We start from the raw sequence: 10,196 nt of genomic DNA, 5'->3' as shown, positions 1-10,196 counted from the left end.
TTCACACAATGCATCACAGGCTTTATTGACTTTACATCTTAAAGATAGTTTATATATCCTACAGCACAGTTAATGAGATACCGCATTCCTGGTTTATTGTTTCTAAATCAAAGCATATGAAGAAGGTATATAAATATTTTCTATAAGTATCATAAATACCCTTCGTTATGTTTTGCTTTTTACTTTTTATATAAGTGAAACATCTTACTTCAGTCAATTAACTTATAAAACTATAATTAAGTGTACCTGCTTAGAGCTTTATTCCATATTCAATACAATATACTTCATCATTCTGCAAAATTTACTCACCAATTGCACTGATGATTTCATTTTCCAAATCCTGAGTTTATTATCTTAATTAGGAATAAGAAAAGGAAAGTATAAAAAAAAAAAAAAAAAAAAAAAAAAAAGAAAAAAACAAGAAGTTCCATTCACTTATCAAAAAAACAAACTTCGCAAACGCCGACCAACACCTTGTCTATCATAGAGTATATTGAATTTGTTTACAAATTGATTTATATTATTGCAACCTTTGGTTATAATGCCCAAGTATGTTATCAGACCAAAATCATTGCATTGCTGAAATAAAATATAAATAAATCATTATACTTGCATAAATGTAATATAGAAGGAAAAAATAAATAAATAAAAGGATATTTAAATACATACATTATAAAAATCAGCTTTAAATTTAGGATTATTTAAAACAGGCAAACGATATCCAAGAGAACAGGCAGCTCTTAATACTTCATGATTTCCTTTTAATTCGCCATTCTGTACCGCTTGTACATATCTTAATACTAATTTAACTCTCGAGTGTAACATTTTGATAGCACTATGTTGAGCTGCCAAATGTTTTGCCACTAAAATATTTAAGAAAAATTATATGAAATTTGTAAAGTAAAAGATTATAACTTTTAATAGGCAAAAAGAATTTTACCCAAAGAACTTTCTCCCTGTTCATTGCTGCACATTCTTGCAACATGATCAACTCCAATCCTTTCTGCTTCTTCTGTAGCTAATGTATAAGTCAATGGAACAAATAGCATAGTAGCTTCTCCATTAACTAAATCAATCACAGACTCATACATGGAAACAGATAATTTCTGCAAAAAATATACATTATACAGAACGTTTTTATGTATTCTAAAAATCAATAGTTCCATGAAGTTTCTCTTACATCTGTATTTTTTGGTCTTGGATCCAATTTTAATAATACTGGACTTTCATTGATTTCACAAATCTGTTTGTGTACTCTAATATCTCTCTCATTAGGCATATCTCCTGTGGTATACCATCCAAGAAAATCCATTTCACTAAAGACTTGTTTAAATTGTTCCTCTTTTGTATTATAGTAATCCCTATCAATGATAACATCGTCGCCAATGCATGTAAACAATAATTCAAAGGAATTCATAATCTCTATATTACGTCCTTTTTGTTTTCCTATTAATGCTCCATATACTGAAAAAGAAATTTGTCATTTTAATCATTCGATTATAGGCCTAAGCTAATAAGAAAATAAATAATGCAAGATCAACCTACCTAATTGTTCAGCTCCTTCCTGAGCTCTTAATCTAGTCCAATGTTCGCTAACATTCATGATAACCAGAGGATGTAAACTGATAGACACTGAACCAACTGTACCAGAAGATGCCATGACTTTGATCGCACTTGTAAGATTAGCAGATGCTTTGGGATCTCTCTCTGATGTATCTTCGTCAACTTCCATTGGTATTTCCACCGGAGCTACATTATTATCATCCACTTCCATATCGCTACTTCTTTGCTTAGACTCATTCATATTATCAAAAAGGCTGAATAGCCCTCTTGGACGGTATTTTTATCGATGCCTTAATAAAAAAAAAAAAAAAAAAAAGAATAAGTAATATCAATGAAATGCAAAACGATTGCAAATCAACAATATAAGACTCTGCATGACATAGAAAATTTATTATAGAAAATAAGACAAACAATATTCATTTTGTATAAATTTTAATCACGCATGTGATTGATGTTAACCATCAATAATTCGATGGTTAACAACTTTGTGATGAAAATAATAATAACGTACTTTCTGTATTTGTCTCGTTGCTTGAGAAAATAGAACGTCCTACGTTCACGACGATCACCTCAAATGTACAAAAAAGTAAGCTTATATGGAATAATAGTTCACTTATGTTCGCTAATGTCGTGGTTGACGAGCGCGCTATCTGGCGTTAAAGATCGGTGAAAATTTGGGATACACTAGCTCCGCGTGATGTTTAAAAAAGAAACTAATGTTGATGATTATTGAAACGTTAACAGACCTCCTATCGACAACGTGGTTGAACGTGGTCACACATTTTTAAACCGGGAGCCACGTAAAGTAGTGAATGGTCAGTAGAAGTTAGTAGTCAGCCTGAATGCGGTGGTGAGCGGTAGTAAGATACGAGGTACCGCTCGTAACTCTACGATTCAAAACTATCGCGTCCAACAAAAGTGATTTTTTACAAAAATGGTTGCAATAAAAGGCCGAAAAAATTCTAACAAGAATCCACCGATATTCAGTCATGAATTTATTATTCAAAATCACGCCGATATCGTTTCCTGCATAGCTATGGTTTTTGTAATCGGTTTAATGGTACAGGTCAGTGGCCGTATTATTTAGTTCATACACATAATTAAACGAACATCAATTTTTCGTAATTTTTTTTTCTATGTATTATTTCATTTGTATACATAATAGAAATCACGAAGTTCCTATGAAGATTATTAAACATTTCAATAATAATATTTGACTTTGACAAGTCAAATTAAGTCAGTACATAATGAACATATGTTACTCAATAACACGAATTTCTTAATTTACTTCAATTTACTTTTATCATTCGGATTAATTAATAAATCATCAATAATTATTAATGATTATTTCATTTTATAATATATTATTTCTACATATAAATACATAAATCTTTAAAATAATTTTTACGAATATATAAATTTTTTTATTAAAGTTTAAAAGTTTTTAAACGTAAATTGCAGGTTACATCACCATGGGCTTATACATTTATTGCCATACATCATAATATATCTACAGCAGCTACTGATGATCTGATATTACCACAAAAATATACAATTGGATGGAAAGATGCATGTGCTGTATTTTTTTATTTCTTAATAATTATTGTAATGCATGCTGTATTCCAAGAATATATATTTGATGTAAGTATCATTATATATAGAAAAGGATTTTTATATTATAAAATGATTATTCTATTCTTTGTAGAAAATATCAAAACGACTTCACTTAAGCAAAGTAAAACTTGCAAAGTTCAATGAATCCAGTCAATTGGTACTATTTTATCTGCTGTCCGTTATTTGGGGCATTGATATTATAATCAGGTAAAAAGTTATATCTTTTATTATATGTTAATTTAAATGGAATCTCCGTATTTATAACTTGTTAATGTTTCAGAGATAATTTATTATTAAATATAACTTCCTTATGGTTGGATTATCCAATACTCTTATCTTTCTCCTTAAAGTTATTTTTTATTGGACAACTTTCTTACTGGTTACATTGTTACCCAGAATTATATTTTCAAAGAATAAAAAAAGAAGATATTGCACAACGTGTTATATATACTACTGTAGGATTGCTCTTCACTTTTACAGCCTATTTCCTGAAGTATGAAAATTTTATAATTTCATTTAGATACTTGAATTATTAATATTATTAATATTATTTATTCTTTATTATAATTATTACAGTTTCCAACAAGTAGGCATAATATTATTTGTTCTTCATTATACTGGAGATGTTTTACTACATGGTGCAAGAATTAATCACTTTGTTAATCAGAAAGAAAATGTAACAAGAAGTGAGTTTCATAAATCATTTATATTCTTTATGCATATAATCTTACTAATTGAAAATAATATTATTAAATTTTTTACAGTATGGTTCCTGATCGCCAATTCAATATATGTGTTTGTTCGTATTGCATCTTTAGTGCTTACATTTATAGTATTTTTTTATGGATTCAATCAAATTGAAAGTTCATTTGATTACTCCACTGGAAACTTCAATATTCCGATTGTACAATACACTGTTTTAAGTGTGATTATATTTTTCCAAATTTATCTTTTACATAAATTTGTTATGAGACAAATTAAACGCGCTCGAGAGAATACAACTCCTGTCATTACGAAAATAAAACCAAAACAAAAATTGAAAAAAAAGGAAGGTGAGTTTAAATATAAAATAAGTTAAGATATTTCGATTTATAAGATATTTACATTTGATATTTAATCTGTATTTTTAATTAAAAATACAGATTAAATATCAAGTTTTATTATAACTTGTATTTTTAGGTAAAAAATCAACCTTGTCTGAAGATGATGAATTACCTGAAGTAGATCAAGCAACTAAAAAGAATTTAAGATCTCGTTCTTCTACGAAAGCAAAATAACTTCTTATATACACATACACACACACACACACACACACATATTTAATAAAACTGTATAAGGCTGATTAAATATCAGATATCATTCACTTCTGTATAATCAGTATCAAAAAGTGAATATTCCGAAATATATAGGTTCTTCCTTAACCATAGGATTCATAAAAGAAATTAAATTTTAATGTAATTCAAGGAAATCATAAAAACATCTTCACAACCTATGTATATTAAATATTCTAATTACGAAAATAAAATCTTTTTATATAATTATCGCATTTGTCGTTTTCTAAATTCATAAAAATGATATAAAAGTGTCTTTATTAATTAGTATCTTTTTCTAATATTAAAATACTTTTTTATCGATAGTAGATAAGTATATTTTTTTTCTAGAAAAATTTCGTCGATAAGAAAGACATAAATAAAAGTTGACAATAGCGTCATCTGTAATGAAAATATGAAAGGTTATCGAAAACTTGTTCTTATACGTTCTTTGATTATTTCTCGTATGATCTCATAGAAGATTCATAAAGCTTATTGTCCAAATTTTTAATGTGCGAAGTGTGTTTCGTATGAAATGTGTGAACTTATATTTAGAATCATTCGTATAAAGTTATAAAATTTTTAAATTTTATTTGTTTTATTCGACCGTAGAGAAGGAAATTTGGAATAATTTATATCGCTTTTTAAGATTACGACACGTATGTGTGCTTGCATCAGGATAAGTAATATTTATCGAGGGTGTGTTTTTTCTTCTGCACATTTTTTTATTCTCATCTATATTAATTTAATTTTTCATTTATTTGAATAATGTTTTATGTCTAATAAATATTTCTTATAGTCACATCGATATTTCACCACTTGAATTTATAGGTTAGGTAGTGAATGAACCTTCGTTGAAAAAGGAAGCAGATAGTGGCAAATCTCGTTTATCTTGTGTTCATCCGTTCGGACGGCCTTGGAAGATACCATTCATGAAGAATTATCATAACAAAACAGGTGCCAATTACTTAAAGTATTGTCCGACAGTATATTTTATTGACTCTGAAAAATCGCCACAAATTCCTATGGTTTGTGCTAACATTGACCCCGTTAGGAGGTCTTTAATATCAAATAGTATCATAAAATACAGATATTTATAAAAAAAAAAAAAAATTAATAAGAGTAATATTTATATATGACTATAAGAGAAGTACATAAGATAGCAGACGTTTAATATTTTTGTAAACTTTGGTTAGTATTTTAATCTACAAAATGCTAGAGAAAATATCTGAGTTATCTAATTTGAGAAGAATTCTTAACGAATTCCCAAAAAATATAAAATTCTGCTTTGCATATGGATCTGGTGCATTTAAACAGTTAAATAATCATGAAAATAAAATGTTGGACCTTATATTTGTTGTACAAAATCCAAACAAATGGCATGCAGAAAATATAAAACTTAATCCGAAACATTATGCTATGCCATTGAGGTATCTTGGATATAAATTTATTGCCAATTTACAAGAAAATTGGGGTGCAAAAATGTATTACAATACTTTGGTAAAAACAGTCACAGGACAAACCATTAAATATGGAGTAATGTCTGATATTTCTCTAATAGAGGATTTACTAGATTGGAATGATTTATATATAGCAGGAAGATTGCATAAGCCCGTAGAAGTATTGATAGAACCAAATGAATATTCTCAGATACGCATGGCTCTTGTGCAAAATTTACATTCTGCTGTTCGCACAGCGCTTTTATTACTTCCTGAACATTTTACTGAAACAGATTTTTATAAAGTTATTGCTGGATTATCTTATAACGGTGATTTTCGTATGATTTTTGGAGAAAATAAAGAGAAAGTGCACAACATTGTTATTCCACAATTAAAAAATTTCAAAGAATTGTATGCACCAATTTTACAACATTATGAACAATACATAGATTTTCCAAAATCCGAACAACTGACAGTAATGTGTCAACAAGATACAAATCCAGCAACTAAAATACATCACTTAAATCAATTACCCCGAACACCTCAAATAAAGCTAGTAAGAGCATGGTCACTAGGTCCAAGATCAAAGGATACGGAAGACTGTTTACGTGCTATTGCATATGATCCTGAATGCTGTGAAATATTGGAACGATGTTTAAAAGAAATCGTCTGGAAATCTAGTGTTACTCAAAGTTTAAAAGGAATTGTGACAGCTGGATTTATAAAATCCATTAAATATAGTGGTGCAAAAGTCAAGAAGATGTTACAGTCAAACTCAGAGACGAGTATTCCTCTTGAATCAAAATCAGAAAAAATTAGCAAACTAGTTGACACTGTTGTGAAGAAGCAAACAGAGGCTAAGGATACTGACAAACGCCTAGAGTAGTAATTACATCTCTTCTAGTTGTATTTTGAATCTATCATCACATGTAAAATTTTCTAACATCTGTGTAGTAAATAAAATGGTCTAGTACTATTGCATTTCTAACTTTTCTTTATAGCTATTACTTAATGCCTGAAATTCGATGTTTTAATATCTCAATTATGTTAATCAAGTGTTCTTTCTTTTTTTTTTTTGTTTTTTAATTTTATCGATATGTTTTAATATCAACAAAATATTGTATGAATCTTCGCATAAAAATTAAATTATGAAGTAACTTTCTGCATGTAATGTACATTATGTTAATTAAAACTGACATTTATAAATTTGTTATATTTTCAGTAAATAATTAAACTATGACATCGATGGATACGGATTCTGAAAGCCAGGATAGCGATGACGGACGCCGATTTCGTTTTGAAGCTACTCGTAAAGATGCAACTATAATCCCAGACACCGTGAGTAAAGAGAAGTCACCTAGGAAGAAATCAAAACGCAGATCCCATTTAGAGGATAAGAATTATCGCGATAGAAAAGAAAGATCTAAACATGAAACTAATAGAAAAGAATCTCAACGATCAAGAGAACGAGACGCAGATGAAAAAGAGTCTAGGCATATTGTAAAACATACAAAATATGGAACGTATAAGGATTATAGAGGTACAAAAGAAAGTGATTCTGCATCAGGAGAAAAAAATCTCAAATATTCAATGGACTCAAAAGATAAATCCAGAGATTTGAAGCACTCTAGAGAACGAGATCGTAATGATCATCGTAAACATTCCCGAGAACGTTCTCGTGATAGAAGTTACGATGATAGATCGTCGGTTGACAGATACCGAAGCAAGTATCACGATAGACATAAATATTCTCGACATAAAAGTCGGGATAGATCGTGTCAATCAAATCGATTAAAATCATCGGATAATGAAAAATCTCGAAATGAACATGGAAAACACGAGTCCTTTAAGAAGACCAAAGATAAACGATTACAGCATTTAGAAAATGAATATAGTGCACATGAAAATATTGATCAGATTCATGATGATAATGGACCTCATTCAATGTCATTGAATAAAGTTTGTAAAGCGGCTACTCCATTAGATATACAAGATTGTAAAGATTTAGATTTATCCGATTTTGATGTTCTATCAGAAACAGATGAAAATATATCTGATATTTCAGATTCTAGAAGTTTGTGTTCATCTTCATATTATCATAAGACCAAAGTAAGAAGAGAACACTTAAAAAGCCAATATGAATGTGTAAAAAATAAACGAGTAGCACCTGATCAGGAACATGTGGAAGAACTACAAAAGGTAAATTGCAAGAACAGTACAACACTGTTGAGTTCAAGTAATAATAATCCTAGTGCCATTTCAGATACTTTATTAGATTTCATCTCTTTAGAATCAACATCTATAATGAACAAACAGATGAAATCATTACAAGAAAAAGATGTAGAATGTGATACACTTGGGTCTAATGAAAAAACTAATACTTGTGCATATGGACCAGTGTTACCACCACAGCTTAAAACATTTAATGAAAAAAAAAGTACAAATGTGTATACATCCTTGTGTACAGAAGAACATGAACCTAAAGAAAATACCGTTAAAAAAGTTAGTGATAAAGATAATGTAACTAGCATTGATTTCATTGGACCTTGTTTGCCAAAAATAGAAGATACTTCGGATAATTATGAAAACTCAAATACAATGAGTGCTTTAAATTTGGAAGAAGAAAATCAGGAATATCAAGTACCTCACAGTCCATCAAAAGATATTAATGAATCTATGGATGATATTGCTGCTTTTGGACCAGCATTGCCACCTCATTTAATTAAACAACAACAAAATGAAGCGGATACAAAAAGTAGATTAATAGGCCCTATAATACCTGAAGATATAAAACTACTTAATGAAGAAGAACGTATGGCTATGTATTCACAATTTGAAGATGAAGATACAGTATCATCTTCTTTAATTCATGATAGCACTACAAATAATGGCCATACTTATCAGGAATTACAAACTCCTGGAATACATTATTTTCATGAAATTAAACAAGATGTAAGGAAAAATTATTACATTACAACTGTTATGATGCTGATAAATGTATGTTAAAAATATTTATTTTTCAAGATTGCCGAGGATATTGTACACAAACGTGAAAAGTGGATGATGGAATTACCTCCAGCTCGAGCAGCTGATTTTGGATTGCGCGCCCGAAAATTTAGATTAAGGCCTGGACCAGATATGTCTGATAGATCTTGTTGGACTGATACTCCAGTGGAGAAAGCTCGAAAACGAAAAGTATATCTATTAAATAATATGGTATATGTTTTAACATTTTAACAACTAAATATTTTTATATTATTAGTCAGAAGAAGAAGCAGCAACTTTACGCAGTGTAGATAAATCCGATTGCATTGGGTTACTTAAGGAAAAGTCAAAGAAGACTAAAAAACAAGAAAAATCTTTGCTGGAAATACATCAAAGCAAACTTAAAAAGAAAAGAAAGGTATTTTTAATTTATTTAAATTTATTTCAAACTGTTAATTTGATTGTAGACATCACATTTATCAACAATATTTTATAGAAAGAAGAAAAGGAAGCTAAAGCAGCAGGATTGCCAACTAGGAGGCCGTTCGATCGTAATATTGATTTACAAGTTAATCGATTTATGGATCATTCACAAAAGAGATCTGTTTTAATGAAAGCAGAAATGTTGAATGATAGATTTTCACGTGGGCAAATATAATTATTATAACTAAAGCTTAAAAAACCTCTTGTACTTTTGGAATTTTAATTATTATAATTAGTTACAGCTGAGTGCCTTGAAGAAGAGCAATAAAACGAAAAGATTTTCATTGGTTTAAGAGATATATAAATAGTTTTAAAAAATATTTAAACTAATATGTGATCAATTGTTTTAGTACAACAGTGATTTTATTTAATAAATTGGGTGTGTATGTACAAGAGGACATTTTTCTAAACTTTTATTATATACTAATTTAAATTTCTATACTTTAAAAACTTTTCCACATTGATCATTATAAATTTTTAGTGTCCGCTAAATAAAATTTCGTGTTACAGTATCATTGCCTTATAGAACACTTGAGAATAAGGTCTATTGATACATATATATGTAATAGTTATGAATTTACAAACATAATTTTTCAAATGAATATTATTTCGTAATAACCAAAATTTACTTGGTTATATATTATATATTAAGTTTGATTAATCATTGCTCTTATGAATTATGTTAATTTATCATGTATATAAAATAGCACTTTGTATTTATACAATATAATGATTGTATTAAATAATTTATTATATATATAATTATACTTTAGTTTCCATAGCATTGAAAAATAAATATTCC

At 28.7% G+C, this 10,196-nt stretch overlaps 4 protein-coding genes across 7 annotated transcripts; 3 read left to right on the top strand and 1 right to left on the bottom strand.

Annotated features, from left to right (window-relative positions):
- Nucleotides 1-2,226, bottom strand: LOC124424754 (COP9 signalosome complex subunit 6). Its single transcript, XM_046964236.1, has 6 exons — nt 2,075-2,226; nt 1,546-1,853; nt 1,181-1,464; nt 941-1,106; nt 670-863; nt 1-579 (listed from the first exon to the last, which is right to left on the bottom strand). The coding sequence occupies exons 2-6, from the start codon at nt 1,802-1,804 to the stop codon at nt 439-441; spliced, it is 1,044 nt and encodes a 347-aa protein (XP_046820192.1). The 5' UTR covers nt 1,805-1,853; nt 2,075-2,226; the 3' UTR covers nt 1-438.
- A 112-nt stretch (nt 2,227-2,338) lies between these two features.
- LOC124424753 (translocating chain-associated membrane protein 1) lies at nt 2,339-4,715 on the top strand. 2 transcript variants are annotated; one of them, XM_046964235.1, is made up of 7 exons: nt 2,339-2,629; nt 3,025-3,204; nt 3,269-3,384; nt 3,458-3,670; nt 3,754-3,863; nt 3,942-4,229; nt 4,320-4,355. In XM_046964235.1, exons 1-7 carry the CDS (start codon nt 2,498-2,500, stop codon nt 4,322-4,324), a joined length of 1,044 nt encoding a protein of 347 aa, XP_046820191.1. In that variant the 5' UTR covers nt 2,339-2,497; the 3' UTR covers nt 4,325-4,355. The 2 variants fall into 2 exon arrangements, with proteins under 2 accessions (XP_046820191.1, XP_046820190.1); XM_046964234.1 differs by lacking the exon at nt 4,320-4,355 and adding an exon at nt 4,357-4,715 and having other exon boundaries at nt 2,340-2,629.
- A 217-nt stretch (nt 4,716-4,932) lies between these two features.
- Nucleotides 4,933-9,787, top strand: LOC124424917 (uncharacterized protein DDB_G0287625). 3 transcript variants are annotated; one of them, XM_046964517.1, is made up of 6 exons: nt 4,933-5,186; nt 5,319-5,444; nt 7,149-8,878; nt 8,951-9,121; nt 9,189-9,329; nt 9,408-9,787. In XM_046964517.1, the coding sequence occupies exons 3-6, from the start codon at nt 7,163-7,165 to the stop codon at nt 9,567-9,569; spliced, it is 2,190 nt and encodes a 729-aa protein (XP_046820473.1). In that variant the 5' UTR covers nt 4,933-5,186; nt 5,319-5,444; nt 7,149-7,162; the 3' UTR covers nt 9,570-9,787. The 3 variants fall into 3 exon arrangements, with proteins under 3 accessions (XP_046820473.1, XP_046820474.1, XP_046820475.1); XM_046964518.1 differs by lacking the exons at nt 4,933-5,186; nt 5,319-5,444 and adding an exon at nt 6,673-6,811; XM_046964519.1 differs by lacking the exons at nt 4,933-5,186; nt 5,319-5,444 and adding an exon at nt 6,678-6,808.
- LOC124424809 (phosphatidate cytidylyltransferase, mitochondrial) lies at nt 5,700-6,812 on the top strand. The gene has a single exon (XM_046964312.1). The coding sequence runs from the start codon at nt 5,700-5,702 to the stop codon at nt 6,810-6,812; it is 1,113 nt and encodes a 370-aa protein (XP_046820268.1).
- Nucleotides 9,788-10,196: the final 409 nt, after the last annotated feature.

The sequence above is a fragment of the Vespa crabro genome, chromosome 6 (assembly GCF_910589235.1).
Source record: "Vespa crabro chromosome 6, iyVesCrab1.2, whole genome shotgun sequence".
In the NCBI taxonomy this organism is placed as follows: Eukaryota; Metazoa; Arthropoda; class Insecta; order Hymenoptera; family Vespidae; genus Vespa; species Vespa crabro.
The sequence above is the reverse complement of the archived record's forward strand: the minus strand, read 5'-3'. Positions and strand labels throughout refer to the sequence as shown.